The sequence below is a fragment of the Acanthochromis polyacanthus genome, chromosome 21 (genome assembly GCF_021347895.1).
Source record: "Acanthochromis polyacanthus isolate Apoly-LR-REF ecotype Palm Island chromosome 21, KAUST_Apoly_ChrSc, whole genome shotgun sequence".
In the NCBI taxonomy this organism is placed as follows: Eukaryota; Metazoa; Chordata; class Actinopteri; family Pomacentridae; genus Acanthochromis; species Acanthochromis polyacanthus.
The window spans coordinates 2,787,526-2,810,152 of record NC_067133.1 but is presented as its reverse complement, the minus strand read 5'-3'; the positions used below and the strand labels follow the sequence as shown (position 1 = coordinate 2,810,152).

Genomic DNA, 22,627 nt, shown 5'->3' with positions numbered 1-22,627 from the left:
TATTGTTGACATTTTATTTCAACACCATAAGCATGTTTACTGTTTTTGTAGTTTTATACTATTTTAAAGCTTTGTAGATCTGGAGAAAGCTTATGACAGGGTGCCCAGAGAGGAACTGTGGTTTTGTATGACGAAGTCTGGAGTGGCAGAGAAGTATGTTAGAGTGGTGCAGGACATGTATGAGGACTGTAAGACAGTGGTGAGGTGTGGTGTAGGTGTGACAGAGGAGTTCAAGGTGGAGGTGGGAGTACATCAGGGATCAGCTCTGAGCCCCTTCTTTTTTGCTATGGTGATGGACAGGATGACAGACGAGGTTAGACAGGAGTCTCCATGGACTATGATGTTTGCAGATGACATTGTGATCTGTAGTGAGAGCAGGGAACAGGTGGAGGAGAAGCTAGAGGCGTGGAGGTTTGCCCTGGAAAGGAGAGGAATGAAGGTTAGCCGCAGCAAGACGGAGTATCTGTGTGTGAATGAGAGGGACCCAAGTGGAATGGTGAGGTTACAGGGAGAAGATATCAAGAAGGTGGAGGATTTTAAGTACTTAGAGTCAACAGTCCAGAGCAATGGAGAGTGTGGAAATGAGATGAAGAAGTGAGGCCGGCTGGAACGGCTGGAGAAAAGTGTCAGGTGTGATGTGTGATAGAAGAGTTTCAGCTAAAATGAAAGGAAAGGTTTACAAAACTGTGGTGAGACCAGCCATGTTGTTTGGTCTGGAGACAGTGTCCCTGAGGAAAAGACAGGAGGCAGAGCAGGAGGTAGCAGAACTGAAGATGCTGAGGTTCTCTTTGGGAGTGACCAGGATGGATAGGATCAGGAATGAGTCCATCAGAGGGACAGCACATGTTAGAGGGTTTGGAGATAAAGTCAGAGAGGCCAGACTGAGATGGTTCAGACATGTCCAGAGGAGAGAGAGTAAATATATTGGTAGAAGGATGCTGAGTTTCCCACTGCCAGGCAGGAGGCCTAGAGGAAGACCAAAGAGGAGGTTTATGGATGTGGTTAAAGAGGACATGAAGGTAGTTGGTGTGAGAGAAGAGGATGCAGAAGACAGGGTTAGATGGAGGCAAATGATTCGCTGTGGCGACCCCTGAAGAGAAAAGACGAAAGGAAAAGAAGAAGAAGAAGATACTATTGTAATGCTTTCACTATGCTACATTTCAGGCAGAAATGTTGGACTTACTGTCCTACTTTTGTTTTTACCTCCATAATTTGCAGAGTAACATTAAGCACCTCTTAATGAAGATCTGCTAGATTTAACTACACGGCAGTAAATAAAGAATTGACTTCACCTCACAACGCTTTAACAATCATAAAACAGAGTCTTTATGGTGATGCATCAGTAAATCCAGAGACACGGTTAGTTGATCATTATTGTGTTATATTTAAAGTCATGTGGAAGAAATAGGTGCAAAACTCTACAGACATACAGTGGCCACAAATAAAGTTGACATTCTTGAACAACCACAAAGGAAAATGAACTTTTTAAAATCATTTATTCAGCAAAAATTATCAACAGATCTAGTATTCTTATGTGTAAAAGTAACTACACCTTTGGATTCGGAAACTACTATTGACCCCTTTAGTAGGAATACTAGTCAGCCAATCTCTGACATCAACTTACTGCAACTTCAGAACTCTCTTCCATGCAAAATTCCTTCACTTGCCAGATGTTTGAGGGTGTTTTTTGCTTGTTTTGAATCCTGCACTGCATTTAAATTGGATTCAAATCTGGGTTTGATCAAGCCACTTAATAACCCTCCATTTTTTCTGAGCCATTCCTTGGTGGATCTGCTGTCTGCTTAGGATCATTATTCTGTTTAAAGGTTATGTTCAAGTTCTCTCTGATATGATGCAGAAGTCTTTGTTGCATCAGTGGACACTGGAATAAACCACAATCTAAAGCTTGACTCATTTTTAACCTCGAGGCGATTTAGGTTTTAACTTTCATCTCATTTTATGTCCAGCTGTTCTTGTTTTAGCTGATACACGCTTACTCTAAATAATGTTTTATCCTTATTGCCTTTACTGTTTTTATTGTTATTTTTTATCTAAGTTTCTTCTCTGCTACATTGTCAATACATCATTGATACGTTTATGTATCTTTAAGTTGAAATAAACTTTGAATCGCTGATTGCAAGCTGTCCAGTCCCTGAAGGAAACCAGAACATTTCCACCACCACGCTTCACAGTAAGAAGTCAATTTTTGATCCACGTCTCCAGAGTATATCGTTCCAAAAGGCCGGCTCTTTGCCTGCATATTGGCTGGAAAACTATAGTTTTGTTTTAATGTTCTTTTTGGTTAACAAATGCTTTTATTCCTGTCTCAGCCCGCATGCCGGTCAAATTTGTACAACAACAGATGCCAGGCTTTGACGCAAAAAGTTGCCGAGTTACCTGCACATTCTGCGATGAAGTTTTGGGCTTCTTTGACACTTTTTGTTCGCTCTGTGGCTGAATTTCTTGGGGTGCTTAGTCCTGGATGAATTGGCAGTCATTTGAAATCTGCACCACTTACAGATGATTTTCCTCACAGTGGAGCAATTTAGTTCAAATCATTCGGGGATCGTTCCACATCCCTTGCCAGACCAATCGAAAGCCTTTTTTTTCTGAAGGCCTGAGAGAGATTGTTAGAGCTTGGCATCAACGTCATAGAGCTCAACAGCAAAGAGAGCAGCAGATTAGAGGTCAGGGGTTTAATTTGACGGGTTGCACCTGTCACCTGTCTAAAGAGGTTCTAATCATTGGTTTTTAAACTGGAACACTTGGTCCTAATTTTCTAATTTGACTGATCTGACATTTGTCATAAATTTTAATCCATATAATGTTAATGCTTGTATTCACTTTGTCCATGGGATGTAACATGTTTTTTGTGTGTAAATAGTGAAATTTTTTATAAAATGTCAATTTCATGTGAGTATACCATCTTTATTAATAAGCACTGATTCAAATACAATAAGATGTTTTACAAAAAGTCAACAGTTTTCATCAAATGTTTTTTCACTTGATTCCAGTTGAGTATTTTTCCACGAATCAGATACAGTATACTGCAATACATCACATTAAATATTATTTTCACCATAATTCAGAGACAAATACTTCACCATTTACTCTGACTTTAGTTACCTTGCATATTTACATGAATAAAACAAAAATAAAATCAACAAATAATCATATCATCATTAAATGCATGACTTTTACTTGTAATTGAGTATTCCTGTACCATGGTATCAGTACTTTTATTTTGGTAAACCGACTTCTCCTGCCTCTGCACCTCACCAGCTGCAATCAATTACAAAATCAACTACAATCCAATAAAATAACGTTCATTAGTCGGAAATGGACCATATTTGGTATTTTAAGCAGGAATTACAAGGTAAGACCATGTTTTCTATTTCACACTGTGACATTTTCTTTTCACCTATTGTCTGTTCTTTAATAAGAATAGACATATACAAACAGAAGAGTCATGTAAAGGGTTATCCATTAGTTGTTTTTTTTTAACCAAAAATAACAAATATTTTTCTTGTAATACATCAAAGTGTTAGAAAAAAAAGCAAGAAGCCCACCTTGGACATCCGTTATTTTCAGTACTGTAGCCTTGCTAATGTTAGCAAGTTAATTGTCTGCAAAGACTCAGGTACTATCATGTAATTCAATAACATAAAAGCTAACCAACAGTAAAAAAAAAAAAAAAAAAAAACGAAGAAGGAAAAACAAGTATTATTATTTGTGTAAAAGGCTAACGAGCTGACTTCATGTTAAACTTATAAACCTATGCTACATTAGCTTCTGTAGCGTTAGCCAGCGAGCTAGTTAGCTTGAACTCTTTGCTAGTATTTTGTTAGCATTCCTGTGATTAGACCTTTGTTTTTTTCAGGAATTTTGATATCTGCGATGATAAAGTTATAGTACTGTTAGAAGCTTTGTTTTTGGCCAATCCATTCTAAATTAATTGGCAATATTCAAACTGTGTTTTAAAAAACAATGTAGGCTTTAGCGAACAGTTATGTTGCAGTTTTACTCAACAAAAAACTAACTTCAGATTAGTTAATGATAATGTCGTAATATATTCCTTCTTCTTCTTCTTTTCAAGATTTTACATTTAGTTCTTTGAATAAATTTCTGTTCATTATGATAATTACCTTCTAATCTTGTTTGCTTAAGCATACTTCCCGTGTACATATAATAACAACAACAACAATAATAAATATTATTGTTGATTTTGTTCATATTTATTATTGTTATTATTCTGAATAATAATAATAATAATCTATGTACACTATCATTTCATAACATAGAAGCAAACCAACGTTAAACAATTAAATAAAATCACATCATCTGTGTACATCTAAATAACTCATGAGGTAATACACTCCTTCTTCTACTTATTAGTAATTAGTTTTTTATTTCTATTTTCTCTTATGATTATAATGTTTACTGTCTAATTAGTTCACCTAATCATGCTTCTGGTGTACAAATAATAATAATAATAATAGTAATAATAATAATAATAACAACATAATAAGAATCAATCAATCAATCAAACCTTTATTGTCATTGCACACAGGTTTAAAGGTTTAATAATAATAATAATAATAATAATAATAACATTGTTAATATATGAATATAAATATATATTTTTTCTTTATGATTATAATACCTACCTTCTAAATTAGTCGCCTAATCATACTTTTGGTCAACATATAGCAATAATAATAATAATTATTATTATTGTTTATTTAATAATAATAGTATTGTTAATGTATGTATATAGATGCATTTGTATTTTCTATTATGATTATGATAATTGCCTTCTAAATTAGATCACCTAATCATACCTCCGGTGTATATAATAATAATAATAATTATTATTATTACTATTATTATTATTGTATATCATAAGAACTATTTTAGAAGGTAATTACCATAATCATACCAGAAAAAAATCATTACATCATTTCTTTTTTTATATATAAATATTGTCCTTCAGGGGGGCGTTTTCAACCAGTTAACCTTTTCCTCCACTGACACAAACACACAGTTCCAGCTGTGACCAGCAGGCGGCGCCAGACGACCATCTAATAATCAGTGGGGGGCGTATTGATCTCCAGCATTTGGGGATGTTTGATACACAAACTAATTGACAAACTCAGCATTAACTATAATCAGCAAATAGAGAGGGATGCGTGTGTGTAATGGTGTGTAAATAAGTCACCTATTACAGTTTTAATAAGTGGGTCAAATATATATCATGAGATTTATTTAGATTAAAACTATTTATATTAATATTTCTCCTATTTGCAGACAATAAAAATGATTATACTGATTGATTATGGGTGTGATATATCAGCGCTGCTTTGCTTTGTGTATCTGCAGCGGATTTAAGTGTAATCCTGATTTGTTTCGCTTTAAATTATTGCACATAAACGCGACCGGAGCGCAGGATTGGGGACACAAACGGAGCGGTGGTAAAAGTTGAACTTATTAAACTTGCCCCGGTGTGGGTTTACTCGAAACTCTTCTCGTCGCCCTCCCCGTCGACGTTACGTACGCAGAGCCGTGGCGTGCCTGCAAGCCAAATAACATGGAGTCCTCTGCCTGGCATCTCCAAGGGATCCAATGCAAAGAGCCGAGCAGCGACTAGAGAAAAAACACGCCAAGTTGGTCCATGTCTCCGGCCCGAGTCTGTCTCCGGCATCGTCGCGGGACGTAAAGCTTCAGCTCCAGCCTCAAACTATGACGAACGGCGCTTAGGAGAGGCAGCCTTCCCCCCTGTGCGATCCGCAAACCAGGCCGATTTCAGTGAGTATTTGCACTAAAAAAAAAAAACAGACAACTGCAGTTTCTGGGCGTTTGGGGCTCTGTGCACGGATGCGTTGTGCTTCCAATCACCTGACAGCGGCCGGATCGATACCAGCCACGTCCTCTGGAACAGCAGAGGCCAAAGCCGTGGGACACCTTCACGTCCCCGGCCAGCGTTTTCCTGCTTTTACAGGAGGAGGGGGGCAGCAGGAGAGGACACGGGCCTGGATAGAAAGGCCACTTATTTATGTAACCATTCAGGCGCCCCGTTTCATTCTTTAATGCTGTGGAAATGGGTCAGACAAAACTGCAGCTGGCACAAAAAAGAGGAAAAAATTATGGAGAGGACAGATCCTGCAGATATTGTGTGTGTGCTCAAATCTGCAGAAAGTTTTGCATCATGAAAACTTGTCTGTGTGTGTGTGTGTGTTTGTGTGTGTGTGTTTTCCAGAAGAAGATTGAAGCGGCACCATGTAGGTGGGCTGGTCACCAGTGGGACTCCATACTGCTCTCTGGGGGGCATCGGGGGACCATGGAGCCAGAAGGGCGGCCCCTAACCCCAGGGACCAGCTATGGGCCCCCAGCCTTCAACTCAGCACAAAACCCAGTCCGCAACTGCACCTTAGAGGTAAAACTTCCATCGCCATCGCCATCGCCATTTCCGCCGTCATCTCCATCATCCGCTGATACAAAATTGCTCTGTGTGATTGATTAATTGATTTTAATTATTTTTATTTTTGTGTCATGCACACAAGCATGCCCAACCCCCATGGGTTTACAAGACACCAATATACCAGCATTGCAGCAACACATCCAAAACACACAATATTCTGCTGCTCAGTCCTTAACCCTCACAGTATCCTCATTTATGGGCACCAAAAAATATTGTCTCCTTGTCTGAAAAACATCAAAAAATTCAGCAAAAAAATTCCCCAAATTTCTGAACATTTCCAAAACCTTCAAGAAGAAAATTCCAATCAATCCTTAAAAGTTTTATTTAAAAAAAATCCCCAAATTTGACATGAAAATTCTTGTAAATATTTTCAAAAAATGAGAAAAATGAGTACAAATCTTGCCCAAAAAAAAATCATAAAAATATCTAAAGTGATTCCACATATATCAGTATAACTTCTAGTATTTTCTTCAAGAACATTCACAAAAAAATCAACTAAAATCCAGTGAAATTTGCTGGATTTTGGTTGATTTTTTTGTGAATGTTCTTAAGAAATATTTTGAACATTTTTTCCACAAAAAATATTAAAAGATTTCCCCAAAATGTTGAAAATGTGGACATCAGAAGTTTCACTGTGAATATATATATATATATATATATATATATATATATATATGCACACATACTTTTTCCACATTTTTAAACTTTAAAACGGGTTTGACCTGCAGGACAGCATGAGGGTTAAACTTAATTCTTAAAGAAAATACTCTAAATTTTACTGATGTATATGGAATCACTTCAGATATTTTTAGGAGTTTTTGGAAGATTTTTACTCATTTTTCCAAAAATATTTCCAAGAATTTTCTTGCCAAATTTGGAGGATTTTTTTTTTTTTTAAAAAACAAAACTTTTAAGGGAAACTTTTAAGGAATTATTGGAATTTTCTTCCTGAAGTTTTTGCAAGTTTTCAGAAATTTGGGAAATTTTTTTGCTGATTTTTAGATTTTTTTCAGACAAGGAAACAATATTTTTTGGTGCTCGTAAATGAAGACAACAGGAGGGTTAATACATCTCAAATTAGGAGGTTACATGAAAGTGAAAATCTATTTTTCAGTGAAAAATTGCTTTTCTTTTTTAGCATGTCTGGCTTATTTTAAGACACCTAAGCTTAACAGTCCTGGTAAAATGCAGCTTAAAATAACTTTTCCCAGATAATTTTAAGATCTCAATATTCTAAATATCATATCTTATTTCAAGAAATCTTACCAAGCCATTTTTCACTTGTTCTATTGGCAGATTTTTTCACTTATTTTAAGGTAAAAGTTCCTTGAAACAAGTTTTTTTCTTGTTTTGAGAGGAGCATTTTTCCCAGTGAACCTTGTATCTGTCTTTTGTAAGACAATAAGTTTGTACTTTTGTGTTTCCATGTGTGTTCTGTTGTGTCCACCAGTCCTCATGCTCGCCAGATCCGATGTCTGGAAAACGCTCGTGGGTTGGAGATGAGGGCCCGGAGCCGACTGAAAGCCCTCAGCCCACTGTAGAGTCAGGGAGGAGCGCACAGAGGAGATTCAAGTCCTCAGCCTTCCCTTCCTCCCTAAGCTGGGACTCTGACTCCGAGAGAGAAACGCTGGATGGTAACACACACTGCAAACCTGTCGCACAACACCTCCAGAGTAGCTCAGGAGTGTAGTTCTGAAATCAGCTAGTAGTCCACATAATGTGTAACCCGCCATTGCCGTCCACCGTCACCAGTCTCTCATCCCGCTCTCCATGTAAACACGCACAGATGGTTTTAACTGTGAATTTTACCTGTTGAGCCGTGAAGTGATGTTCCTTGTGGTTGTGTGTTTTGTGTGCTGTTACGCGTCAGAGGAGGAGCTACAGAACTTTTCTAACCCTCACGGTCTGGCTGCTCACAGCCCAGGATCTCCTTCTTCTGGACTCAGGTGAGGAGGAGGTGCAGGAGGAAGAGTAGCGAAATATCAGTTTAATTAGTGTGTAGCATCAGATTTAGGATTTTTGCAAAACTGAGGTTGTCAGATATCGTGTCCCCCAATTATTTGGGTAGAAAAAAAACAAAAACTACATCTGTCTGAACAGCTGCAATTAGCAAATGCATAACAAAGTGAAAGCAACAGTTCAACTTTAGAGAATATTCTTGCTAGCTTTTTGGTTTGGAGTTTGATGAGAAGATGAATACCACTCTCATGTCTGTAAAGTAAATGTAAAGCCACAGCATAAACATTGCATTTGAGAATCCTCAACAGAAATCTGTGGAAAAATTCTGTGATGCCCAACTTGTCCCACTCCTTCCTGCAAAAAGCCAATTGTCTGCTTTGTAACAGCCAAACCTGAAACATTCAGCCAATCATGTTGCAGCACTGAAACAAGCCCAGGGCAAATAACCTGTCCATGTGTTCAGTACAGGGGGTCCTCAACTTCCGTCAGAGTTCAGTTCCTATGGTGTGACATAAGTCGGACCGCCGGCGAAAATGTGAACAAAGCCGTTACTGCATCACGATATTAATCACTTTACATATTTGTACAACTACAGTAACAAAAACAGTCATTAGCTCACACTGAAACACCGGCGAAAATCTAAACTTTGAGTCTGGCTTATGCTTAGGAGCCATGATGAAGTTAACGAATGTAGCATAATCCAATGTGGCGGCAAATGTAAACAAAGCTTTCTTGTAGTGCCACGTGACTACTCTACATACAGTTTTCATCCGCTCCGCTCGCCAGCTAGTTCAACTGAATCAATTCTGACATAACGATGAAACGTTGTACGTTAAACCGAGGACCGGACGGTAATCAGTTCCGACGTAACGGTGAAATGACATAAGTCGAGGACGTCATAAACTGAGGTCCTCCTGAATAAGTAGAACCTGTAACACTATTACTGCCTTTATACTTTTATACTTTTTCTTTGGAGCTGCTGTAATGGTGAACTTTCCTCACTGTGGAATCAATAAAGTTTATCCTTTTCCTTATCCTTATTTGAACCTTATTTTAGGGCAAAGTTAGTTGTTTCTTCGTTTGGCTAGTTAGCATATTTAGCTAGTTAGCACATTCTTGATTTCCTCAGAACTGGGTCATAAAGTGTCTGTTTTTTCAAAACTGTACTATTGATCAGAGATTCCAATTCAGGCATTTACTGTATTCGTCAGAAGCTACCAGCTGATTGCTGCGAACTAACTTGAACCCCTACAGAATCTGCTGTTGTCTGTAACTGTTAACTTAACCATATTACACAATCTTAAGGTTTTACTGTGCTGTGCTGGGTCCAGAAACTGAAGAAAACAATCCCAAAATGACAGTTCACTGTCTTGTTTTGCCACAACCTTATGTCACACACATTACACAGTATCAGATTTTGTCTGTGGTGAGACCTTCAAGGACCAATGTGCTGGACGTAGTGACATCTCGCTGTGAGGTCACATGCATGTAGGAGAGCCTGTGGTCATTGCGAAGAATTTGAAAGGCCAGCGTTTGGTTCATCTGTTCTGGGCTGCTGTAGAAACATCTTGCACTCTCTCCCTGTAGATACCGTGGTGGGTGTATTTGTGACTCACACAAATGTATAGTTTTCAAATTATTATACACTATATAATGCCATTGGATCCATCTAAATCCTCCACACTGGCCCTTTAAAAATGCATGCCAAACTTTAGAATGCAACTGTTTACTTGACTGACATAAATTAGAGTGGTTTAGTAATTCTTGGCAAGAAAGCAAATCAGTGTATTCCCTCAAATGCTGTTCAACTCTTGCTTTCACAACACTAAGCTCTACTACTTCTGCATAATTCTTCTTAGGAAACTTTACGGGACATTATCGCAAAATTAGGGTCCCTGAAAATAAAGCATTTCTGTTTTATTTCAAAGCCTTCCCAGCAATAATATTATGGTGGGAAAATATTGAATCCTTAATTTATTTAGTTGATCTAAAAGTAGTCAACTTTAAACATAAAGAGTCCACAAACGCTGGAATGAGTGTAAAACATTCCCACCGTGTGTTTATTTATAATTACACTACCCCTGGTTAGCTAAAACCCAAGAAATTCCCCGGAAAAATGTCTTCAGTGGTAGCCTTGGCCCTGAGAACAAGAAAACGAGCCCACGCATGATATGCAATTTTCACTTATTTTAGAAGGAGATTTTCTTGTGTGACATGCTTCTCTTTCTGCTGCTGTACAGACTTGATTGTGAAGACGACCAAGAACCGGAAAAACTGCAGCACTTCCATAGTAAGACTGTCACATCTTCCCCTGTGGAGGGGCACACGGACGACAACGAGAGCACAAAAACAGAAGAGCCAAAAACATCTCAGATTGGCCAGCCAGAATGTAAGCACCATAAGGAAGAAACTGAATCTGCCCTCACACTTGATATCTTCCTTTTTATCTTTCCTCTCATTCAGAATTGCTCTGCTTTCTTCACAGTGGCAGACAGCAAAGTCTGGAATGTATCAAAGGGAGCAGAGCCATTTCTGTCCAAAGTAAAACCAAAGGAAGGTTGCCAAATGGAGGAGGAGGCGGCGGACAACAGTGACGGAGAGAAAAGGCTCAAGGGAAAGGAAACCAAGGAGCCTGAGAGAGATGTGTACACCTTCCCGGGAGACTCAGACCCAGAGAGTCCCCCTCCTGCCCCCTGGGCCCATTGCACATTCATTCAGCGGTGCAGAAAGAAGAGGGTGCTGCTCAGGCCCTTCTCGGGACTTGGCACCTTAAAGCGCACATCGCCTGAGACTGGCAAGCTAGCAAGACTGAGTCCTCAAAAATCCAAAACCGCTGAGACTGCACCGCTGAGTCGAGGAGGAGGGGTTTATGATTTTGAGGAGGTTAGCTTTGAGGAGGGAGACGTGGAGCCGATAAAGTTCAGAGACAGAGGTGGGAAAAGAGATAAAGAGGAAGACGAAAGTGAGGTGGAGCCGGGTAACGATATTTTCACCTGCGTGGAGTGTAGCATTTACTTCAAAAAGCAGGTGCACTTACAGGAGCACATGATTGAGCACTGTCAGAGCGGTGCAGGGGGCGGAAGGCGTTTAGGAAAAGGCGGCCGTTTCAGGTGTGTTGAGTGTGGATGGAATCTGCCCAATCGACTCGCGCTGGCAGACCACCACAGAAAGCACCAGGAGTCCCGTCTGAAGATCCTGGAGGAGATTGAGAAACTGAATGAAAACGGGAAGGCGAAAGAAATTCGGACACTGGACAGTAAGGTAGTGAAGCACATCAGCGCAGAGCTAGAACCAGTCAAATCTCCACCTCTATCCCCAGCACCAGTTCTTACACCAGACACAGACTCGTCAGTCCTCGAGACAAACGCGACTACACCAAATTCAATTCGAACCCCAACTCAGGCCCGAGCCGTCTCTGCCTACCGCCGCCGCTTCGTCTGCACCAAGTGTAACTTCAGCACAAGAACATCCCAGGCACTGGCGAATCACTCCAAGACCCACAACAGAAAGAAACCCGCTCTCCAGCCTGACTCTCCATCTCGTGGTTCACCTTCAAGTTTGGCGTCCACTTCCCTGGCCTGCGGTCACTGTGCCTTCCTGACCTCCAGTCCAACCATACTGAGGGAACACCAGACGCTTGTTCACCCAGGACAGGCATCTGTCAGTGGGGCACAGGACGACGAAAGCGGCCAGCGTTCACAGTCTAACGGAGGAACGAGAAGTTCAAAACTCACCATAGATTCCGATTCAGGATCCCCTCTTGATGCAGATCAAGCCAAAACCCAGCAAGGAACCTCTGAGGACAGAACAACACCAGACAGCGCAGCAGCAGCTCGGCCCGCGACCCAGGCGGCCTACAAGTGTGTTGGGAACCGGAGATTCAGCCGAAGAGGGAAGACTTGGACGGATCTGGCCAAGTTTGATTCCGAGATGGATGATGACAAGCTGCCTGGGAGCGAAGAGGAAGAGCAGGACCAAGATCAGAGCAGAGAGCTTAGCAGTGAGCTGTCCCAGCAGGAGACAGATTCACCTGTAGGAGTAAAACCACACACCAGAGCGCGATCCAACACAGGTGAGACTAAAGGGCAGAATAAAGACTCACATGTTGAAGTGACATTTTAGGTAAAGCCACATTTTTACTCAAGTTGCTTTGACATGCGCACAGAAACATTATTGTTAAGCTCAGCAAATTGAAAAAGAAAATATTTTGATCACTCCAGACACAATTTACACACTGCATGTTTATAGCTTTGTTTTAAAGTTGCACAGAAAATCAACTCATCCAGATAATATTAAAGCTGCACCACATTTTTTGTTCTTCGTTAGATATACGTGAAAGGTGTTACTCATGGTGACAAGCCTAGACAATTATCTCCCAAATATAGGACACTTTAGCCACTATTAACTTCCTGTTTTGTTTAACTATTACAGTTTTGTTTTCAAAAGCTCTGACACACTTCAAAAAGTTAGCAAAGTTGGGGATTAGCTCATAGGCATAATGTAAAGAAGAGCCCGATATTTCCCTCGAACTGTGGTGGAAACCAAAAGCAGAGCAAAAAGAAGAATCAGTGTCAAATTTAGACACTAGAACATGACTCCAAATGAACACTTAATGTCCTCTGTGCATGCTAGACGCATAAATGTGTACCAATTTGCTAACTCGTTAGCCACTGACAGCTTTATAAGATGATAATAAGCCTGTGTAATGTATTCCTCCCACAATATTACAGTACCATGTGGCAAAATTCATCGTTCATGCCTAAAAATCCTGTAGTTGAAATCGAAATGTGTTTATATTTTGGTTTAGTCCATATTACTGGAGGCATAGTCAGATAAATGCAAAAGCCAGGGGATAACTGGATTTTGCATTGCATTTTAATGAACCAATAGTTTTTTAAAATTAATATTCAGTTTAATTCAGATTGTATTAATTATTAACATGCCTCATTAGCAGATTTTTTCAGTGTTCTGAATCACTGTAATCAGTTTATTAAAAAGACTTCTTTAAAAGTGCTTTGACAAACATGCCAAACTCTATAATTCTTGATATTTTAAACGTTTTCTCAGTCAGTAGCGGAGATAAATGCTTGTTTTAAAATATTTTTTATGCCTTTTTAACTGACCAACAGTTCAGTTTCACTCACTGATGTTCTACCACTCAGGGCTCATGTGTCTCTCTAAAGTCTCCTCACATACAGGCTAACATTTTAAGATTGCGTTTTTGAGTCTGTTAAAACAACGGGGAACCAGAAGGTGTGTGTTTGTGTTCATGGCAAGGTTGCCAACTTTCAGCTAGCCGACCAGCTGGAGTGAGAGTCGGAGAAGGTAGAGGGGAGGAGGGTAATTTGTGAGACCAAAATAACCCAGGAGAAGAGATGCGGTGGTGTATTTGAGGGGGAAAAGTTCACCTGTAGGCCAGACATTCATAGGTTATTTATGATTTTTTTCAGCACAGAAAATGCTGCCCATGTGTGCTGATAATTTATCTAACTACAGCCACTTATAGTAAAAGCGTGTCTATTGTTACTTGGCTATCTGGTACCAAATTATAGTAGTTACTTTAATGATCACATTCTATGTATAGTTATAGGAATGCATTCATGCAGAATGTCACTGCTGCAAATATCCTGCTGTGAGACTGCCAAGCTGTGAAATAAAAAAAACTGATATTGCAGAAAAAATAATTTAACTTTAGTAAACAGATCAGACTTTTAGAGTAAAGTGATATTCTGGCAGTTGTGATGGAGCTTGGGACTCAATCTGAAGATGGTCACTATGTACCAGATGATGTAATTGTAGGTTTTACATTAGTTAGATCGAACTAGATTAGTTAGATCCTGATCAATTGTGCCACCATGTTGGAGATCATTTGTAATTAGAATTAATTAGTAAGCTGCAGCTGTTTTGCCACATGTGTAATTGAGCTCAACTCTTTCACTTTGGAAACACTTTTATGGATTCTGCTGCTGTCTGATGCTGCTGGAATCAAATACACTCTGAGGAAGAAGTCATACAAACAGCTGGAAGCAACAAACTAAACCTCAGCTCCTTTATTTTCAATTACTTTTTTATAATTAGTGAGTCTCACTAATCTAATCTGCTACACAGAGTCATAAGACTCTTGCTTCAGCACAGTGAAGTTGTATTTTTATGGACATTTCAGTTTGTAGTAGATGTGGAACTGTTGGGAAAAGTGAATAAGGCAAAATTGATGTCCACAAAAAGTGTTTTTTTTTTTGTTTTGAAGAGGTCTGTATGTGCGCTTTGGCAACTGAAGGCATAGAGACTGCATCTTTTGCACTCTCTGTGATGTTTATGGACCAGTGTAGGTGCTGAAATGTGGAAGAAGCCTAATGTTCACGCTCGGTCCGGTGTGCAGACAAAAGCCTGTTTGAATGTACAAAGCCCTATTCATATATTTGGAGACTTGCACTTGTATGGCATGAGATACAGCCTTGAAAAGCAGGTGCTTCACGCCAAGGTGTGAGAGTTTCCAACCCTGGAAATGTGCTCTGTGAGCGTAACCGGGTGAGGAATTAGGCCACTGACTTTCTTGTGCTAACTCCAGGCTACATTAGCCTTTAGCGTAGTGAAAAAGAATGGCCTCTATGTGAGTGTTTCCCTGCGAACGAATCAATGTCTTGAGCCGCTCGTTCAGTGGGTGAGTGTATCCCTGCAGACCGAGAACTTAACTGAACTGAGAAATAAACGGATCAGAAGTGATTCAGTTCAGTTCATTCACACAAAGAGTCATTCTTTTGTTTACGTATATTAACATATATCCTGTATAAATCCTGTTTTTTACCTTGTGAACGTGACTATATGCATTTTTGATAAACTGTAAGGAAAAGGTGACTCAGAAGAAACATTGCAGAGTTACTGCCAAGCCATTTTAAGGCAGGAAGGGATTACTTGCATTGAAAAAACTTCAAAATACATGTTTCTGATGCAGAGATGAGTTTTTAGGGATTGAAGCAATGACCGGAGAAGGACTTGTGGAAGTGACTTAAGTCAGACAGAGGCTCCTCTAAAGAGCTCTACAGGAATTGTCATCCAAACCATGGATGCATATTCAGTAATTATGGTGTACTGCATGTTGTTTCAGTTTGAGCTGGATTTGTTGGTTATTTGTCGCATTCAAAACTGCTTTTCTTCTTGATAGATGACAGTCCGTCACAGCAGAGTCCTACACTGTCGCTGCCCTCTAAGAAGAGCGTAAAGGACGAGGACAAGCAGGAGCTGGAGAAGGATGGAAAGGTTTTCTTTTTGAGGAGGAGCACCAGGGTTACTGCTGCTCCTGCAGAAATTGACAGTGATGATGATGACGACGACATTGACGAGGAACGCGTGCGACGTTTCCTGTCAGAGGGCATCTTGGATGAAGACAAAGATGAGATTGATGAGGACACAGAGGCACTGAAGAGTGTGGAGAGGAAATGCCCCTACTGCCCCGATCGATTTCATAATGGAATTGGGCTTGCCAATCACGTGAGAGGCCACCTGAACCGGGTGGGCGTCAGCTACAATGTGCGTCACTTCATATCCCCCGAGGAGGTCAACGCGATTGAGAAGAAGTTTTCCTATCAGAAGAAGAAAAAAAAAGGTCAGCGACTTGTTGCATGTGTGTCTTCGGGCTGTGTGGTTGTCTGTGCAGATTTGCAGTCCTCTCCTTTGATTGTCTTTGTTCCAGACCATGCTCAGAATACAGTAATAACTCTGATATAGACCATGCAACAATAACAGATTCCAAGCTGTAAAGTGCACATTACCTGTAACAACATTCACTTGGGTCAAAAGTCACCCATATTCAATGGATGACTTGGGTGACTTTTGACCCACGTTGTGCATCAAAAGATTAAAATACCATTTTGAACTCTATCCATCCATCCATTATCTATACACCGCTTAATCCTCATTAGGGTTGCTGGGGGGCTGGAGTCTATCCCAGCTGCCTTAGGGTGAAGACAGAGGACACCCTGGACAGGTCACCAGTCTGTCACAGGGCTACATATACAGACAAACAATCACACTCGCATTCACACCTACAGACAATTTAGAATTACCAATTAACCTCAGCATGTTTTTGGACTGTGGGAAGAAGCCGGAGTACATGTACATGCACAGAGAGGACATGCAAACTCCATGTAGAAAGATCCTGGGAAGGCGGGGATCGTCCAGCTGCAAGGCGAAAGTGCTAACCACTTTTTTGGATGTGTTGCATTTTTGTTGACATGCTTGAAACACATGATGCATTTTGGAGTGATTTCCATAATGTAAAGCAGTGGCACCAGCCTGATAGTTAGGAATAATCAAATTCAAATTATTCAAATTATATAGGAAAAGGAGAAGTTGCGTAAGGAAGACAGTGGTCCAAAAAGTTGACTTTTGCCGCAGTGTGATGCCATCATATACTGTATATAAAATAGACTATAGGACATCGATCTGTGAGATTAGATCTATGCAAAAATGGCAGAAACAAGGGGTCGCTTGAAATGTACTGGCTATGCTTCTGGGGAGCTGACATGACATCCATCATTATAAACAGTCTGTGATACTAGTGCACATTTCTGATGCACTATTTCATGCACAAAAAAATCATCCTTATACTGTGTACCTTTCAATCCGTCTGACAAAAGATCAAATAGCTGCTGGCGTGATAACTGTTTAAAGTTACACACACCTGTTAATGTATTTAAAACTGCTGTGTCGTGATTCTGGATTGTATTTTTACTGTGTTACTGGTGCATTTCACAACAGAGCAACAGAATAATTCCCCTCTCAGAGTTTACAGATCTGTCCTTCGAGCTAAATACCAGCATGCAAATCTTTTCAGGATGTACACTATGTAAAAGATGGATGTGGCCACTGGATCTGAAAAGCAAGTATTGCAGAAGTGATTAAAACCTGCATTCTTTCTAACAGCCAACAGGAGGCGACAAAACAAAGCCTGACTGTATAGATGTCTATGAGGAAATTGGCCTACTTAAGACTTCATATACTACCTCAGTAAACATTTTCTGAATGTGCTGATGGTCTCAACTGCTAATTTCAAGTCTCCTTCACTACTGCGTGATGTTCATTTAGTAAATTATGGTGTCATTTAGAGGAAAATAAATGATAAAGTAGTGCAAGTTTTAGGGTGGGGCTGCCTTGTGAATGACAGATTGCTACCACATTGACTTTGTTCTTGATTTCTTGTTTTTAAAGTTATTTTTTGACCCTTTTGTTCATTTTATTTGACAGGGTAGTAGAGAGGCAGACAGGAAAGTAGGGAGAAGATTGGGGGGAAGACCTACATTAAAGGGGCGTGAGCTGGAATCGAACCCTGGTGCTGTGTTGGGGAGTATAAACCCTGTTTATGGGTCTATATCTGTGCGCCCCTATGTGTCCTTGGGGTCTGTCAGATCCACTTCCCTCTCATTTGGCAGGTGTGGTTCAAAAAAGTAGGATGGTGAGATTGAAAGACTCTTCTTGAAGCTTCACAAAAAGTAGTGAACAAGCCAACGGATCAAACAATGTCAGTAATTTTGTGAACCAGAATGACTTCTCATTACATTCAGTGTGAGTGTGTGCACGAGTTTTGCCATCTTTCCAGTAGTTGTGAAGACATTTCACTCAAAAGCACAGATGTTAAGCTGCAAGTGGTGCTTGAGGGTCAATAGGATTCATCTTCTGGGTACCATGAGTGAAAGTTTCTTGACCATCCAGCCAACAAAGTAGTGAACTGACTGACCTGACAGGTCAATGACTTCCTTGCATGTTGATTCCACTTTGCAAGAATATGTCACCTTCATTTCAGGGGTCACAAAAGGTTGGAAACCACCGAGTCCTGCGTCTAAACATCCACTATCTTCTCTCCTTAGTTGCCAACTTCGATCCAGACACCTTCAGCGTGATGCACTGCGAGTTCTGCAGCGCTGGCTTCGACACCCGGGCCGGCCTGTCCAGCCACGCCCGGGCCCACCTGCGAGACTTCGGCATCACCAACTGGGACGTCACCATCTCCCCCATCCACATCCTGAGAGAGCTGTTCTCCAGCAGGCCCGACCTCGTGATCCCCACGGCTCCCCCTCGGAGCCTGGACTCCCCTGAGGAAGAAGAAGAAGAGGAGGAGGAGGAGGAGGAGGAGGATGAAGAGGAAGAGGAGAAAGAGTTTGACGAGGAAGGGGAGGGAATCATTGAGGTAAAGCTGGAGGGGGAGACGAGTGAGAGTGCTGCTGTTGCTGATGCACCGCCTTCAGCATCACCACAGTGGAAGAAGAAAGAGGAGTGTGAAGGTAAGTTTATATTGATTTTCTTACTTTTAAAAGGGAGGATTGCATGAGACTTTTTGGTGTGTTTTGCTGGCTGTGTTGATGGATTTGATTACCTGGTGATCCTGGCAGTGTTTGGGGTTGTGATTGTGGGAAGAGTGAGGTGGAGAAATGTGACTTAAGAGGCTTGTCAGGGGTTGTTTGAGGATGTCTGATCACTCAAGAAAATAATAATAATAATAATAATAAAATAAAAACGACCCGCTGTGGGTGAAGTGTTGGAATAAATAATTATAAGTGTGTGTAAGTGTGTTGTGAAGAGAGTGTGAGTCCCTGGTGCCCGTGGTTGATGTGGCACACGGTGCATTCATCCCAACCTCCGCCTCCACTCGATTGGTCACGCCTTAGCTTAGCGGTGCATATGGGGGCAAAATGGCTGCTTCCACCTCCCCGCAGACCCAAACAATAGCGGAAAAACTGTCTGGCTTCGGCTGCCGGGAGTCCGATGCACTGCGGCTGCGGACCGGTGAGTAACCCGTGCGCGCTGCTATAATTCCTGAGCACCGCGTGCACCCCCGTCGGATCGCACGAGCGCGGCGTCTGTCTCTCTCTCGCGCGCGCCGCACGTCCGTTTCTCTCTCGCGCCGCATCTTCTTTCCACTTTTTCCCCCCGTTGTTGTATCCGGAACAGAACTGCCATTAAAAAAAGAAACTCTTTATTAAAGCAAAACGAGCACCATGACATGCATGTCAGAAGCTCATTGTCATAAACTGGAGTCTCATTTTCTTCCTCCCTCCTCTCCCTCTCTCATATTCCAGTTTTTTTAATATATATATATATTATTGTCTCCTATGACGTCCAGTATTCTCACCGCCGCTGCTGCAGGATCTCTAAAATTACCTACAGTTGCCCAATCCTCGCCATTTTACTTTGCTTTGATTTTTGATAGAGGACACGCTGTGCTTTCATTTGTGCCACTGAAACTGACAGTGGGGGCATTAAAGCTCGCGGGTAACTTTTGCGAAAGTAATCAGTAATCCTATTACAACTTATCAACCAAGTAGAATCCAAGTTTCTTTTTTTCCTTCCTCCACTCGAATTTGCTGCCGCTGCTGCTTCTACTACTTCTTCTTCGCCGATCCGTTTCTCGTTTCTTTTTCTCCCTCCTCCTCCCTCCTCTTCTTCCTAAATGATTGATTGATTATTTCGTATTGTTCCTCGCTCTCTTAATAAACGGTGTTATAACGCTGCGCTCCGAGGTGTCACATCGCCGCTCTTTTACAGTCAGGAGATGAACTGACAAGCGCAGAGCCGCCCACCAGACAAAAAGCATTGTCTGTCTCCACGTCTCTTTTGATTTACCGATTTGTCGCAGAAAATGGCACTTTTGTCCCAGGAATGCCTTGACTGCGGGGAAGCGAGACTGCCGTGTTTGTCTCGTACAGTAGTGCAATTATGACTTTGTGACAGGAATTCATCACTTGAATCATTTTTCATGCAGATTTCAACACTAAAAAAGAGGACGTTTTGTAGTGCTCTGCTATTACCAGGACTGAGAAATTACTGAGGGGCACTGTGCATGTATATGCTCTGAGAGGCTCTTGGGGATTTTTTAACATGTATGTGAGGCATCATTTCTCACTGTTTTAGTGCTAATTAGCCTAATTAAGGTGGCATTCCTGCACTTATTGGTTGTGTTGTGGTATTTTGTAGATGACGAGGAGGCAGCCGAGGAAGACGACGATGATGATGATGATGATGACGAGGAGGACTTGCAGCTTTCGGCTCTGAGCTCCAGTCCCGGGAAACCAGGCGCCAACACAGACAGCCTCTCTCCGGGGAGGATGCAGACGCCAAGGGTGAGGCGGGGATATATGCGCGGGGAATGCTTGACCCCCAGAGTGTTGACAAGGGATCAGATTTGCCACAGCCGAGCCTTATCGCAGCTGTCAGTGGGGGAAAATTGTAAAAGTGACCTCGGGTCGTGGAGACACTACACCCTCCCCGGCACCCCGAGGGAAATCCTCAGAGGTAGACAAATGCGTTTAGGGGCTAATATGAGCACCTCTAGCACCGCGCCGGTGTTACTGCAGGCTGGGTGAAGATGTAGACAGGGAGGGTAAGTGAGGTGACATGTCTGCTGGGGTATCTGTGGCCTCTGGAGGAACCTGAGCCACCTGCTGTGGATGGAGTTAGTTAAGATAGAGGAAGGATGCTTTAATAGTGAGCTGCATGATAGCTCTCTTTCCATGTATGCTGCGATACAAAGACAAGGGAGCACATCACTACAGTTTCAGCGTCACTCCACTGGCTTTCTGTCTATGTTAGAATTGTTTTAAGATTTGATTGCTTGTTTTTAAGGTGTGAAATATGTTGGCACCTTCTTGTTGATTTGATCTTTTAACCATACGTGCTCCAGTTTCATCGCTGAGGTCAGCCAATCAGACGGTCCTTAACCCTCCTGTTTTCTTGATTTACGAGCACCAAAAAATATTGTTTCCTTGTCCGAAAAAAATCCAAACATTCTGCAAAAAAATTCCCCAAAATTTCTGAAAATTTGCAAAGCCTTTCAGGAGGAAAATTCCAATAATTCTTCAAAAGTTTCCCTAAAAGTTTTTTTTTGAAAAATATTCCCCAAATTTGGGGCAATTCTTGTAAATATTTAAAAAAAATGGGTAAAAATCTAAAAAAAATCCTAAAAAATATCTAAAGTGATTACATATATATCAGTAAAACTTCTAATACTTTCTTTAAGAACTTTCACCAAAATCCAGCGAAATTCACTGGATTTTGGTGAATGTTCTTAACCCTGCTGTCGTCCTGCAGGTCAAAAGTGACCCGTTTTAAAGTTTGAAAATATGAAAAAAATGTATGTTTTCACGGTTAAACTGCTGATGTCCACTTTTTCAACATTTTTGGGAAATGTTAAAAATGTTTAAGAACATTTTTGGCTGATCTCTGAAACGTGCTATATAATTGTAATTGACTTGCAACGTGAACATTTTGCACAGGAATTAAAAACTAGATGACTTGAATAACTGTATTTGGAAAGAACTCATCATTCTGGAAAATTGCGGAGTTTTTGCGGCAACGTGCGTATGTATAGATAATTTTATTTTTTTAAATGGAAAACTGATTCAAGAGTTTTTATTTGTCACTTCTCGTACGGTGTGTGCAGTGAAATGCAACGCGACTGCTCTCAATAATAAGGCAAACATTAGAGTAAAGTCCTAACGGCATAAATAGTGAGGTGGAGATCTTGTGGTGCTGTGTACGTTGTGTGTGTTGTTATGTTTTTTAGGCATCAGAGCATGGGTGAATGTGTGTGTGCATAGACCTACATGTTATTTACATCAGTCCAGGGTGCTTTTTACTGAGAAGATTTTGTAGATACGAACCCTTTTCATATGATGTAATGCTTCCAAACAGGGCTGCTCGATACTGGAAAAAGATATAGCGATATTTAGTCTGTCTATGATATATATTGTGGCACGAAAAATGGAAATACTGAATGGATATTGTTCAGTACGACACAGTCATCATGTTCACCGATATTTCTTTCATCCCATTTGTGGTGTTCTTACTTTTATGATAATGTGAAAACAACAGTGTCAGCTGGAAGTCCTCGTATTTAAGTGGGCTGTGAGGCGTATGCAGGGCTCCGTCGTCCTGCTGGACCACAAGTCTTTTTTGTAGCTGCGTAATATTCCACTTCTGACAGCTCAACCTGTGTCTTGCATTTTTCATACAGTTCAGGGATGGTTGTTTGAGATAGATAGGTGGGTGATGGTTTTACAGACTGGGTTGTGTTTTTTAAGAGCCTGTTTAGTGTTAATTGTTTTCATCTACATTACTGTTCAAAAGTTTAGGGTCATTTAGAAATGTGCTTATTTTTGAAAGAAAAGCATTTTTTTCAATGAAGATACCATTAAGTGA

The 22,627-nt window shown here is 40.9% G+C and overlaps 1 protein-coding gene across 1 annotated transcript in view; it reads left to right on the top strand.

Annotated features, from left to right (window-relative positions):
- Positions 1-5,494: 5,494 nt before the first annotated feature.
- The window catches only part of wizb (WIZ zinc finger b), a 41,096-nt gene continuing 23,963 nt past the window's right edge, over positions 5,495-22,627 (top strand). Inside the window, exons 1-10 of the mRNA XM_051941482.1 lie at positions 5,495-5,805; positions 6,257-6,433; positions 7,929-8,112; positions 8,349-8,424; positions 10,678-10,826; positions 10,923-12,509; positions 15,600-16,040; positions 18,301-18,714; positions 20,405-20,550; positions 22,301-22,340. Coding sequence (XP_051797442.1) covers positions 6,338-6,433; positions 7,929-8,112; positions 8,349-8,424; positions 10,678-10,826; positions 10,923-12,509; positions 15,600-16,040; positions 18,301-18,714; positions 20,405-20,550; positions 22,301-22,340 — 3,133 coding nt within the window. The 5' untranslated portion in view covers positions 5,495-5,805; positions 6,257-6,337. The remainder of the gene's footprint in view (positions 5,806-6,256; positions 6,434-7,928; positions 8,113-8,348; positions 8,425-10,677; positions 10,827-10,922; positions 12,510-15,599; positions 16,041-18,300; positions 18,715-20,404; positions 20,551-22,300; positions 22,341-22,627) is intronic.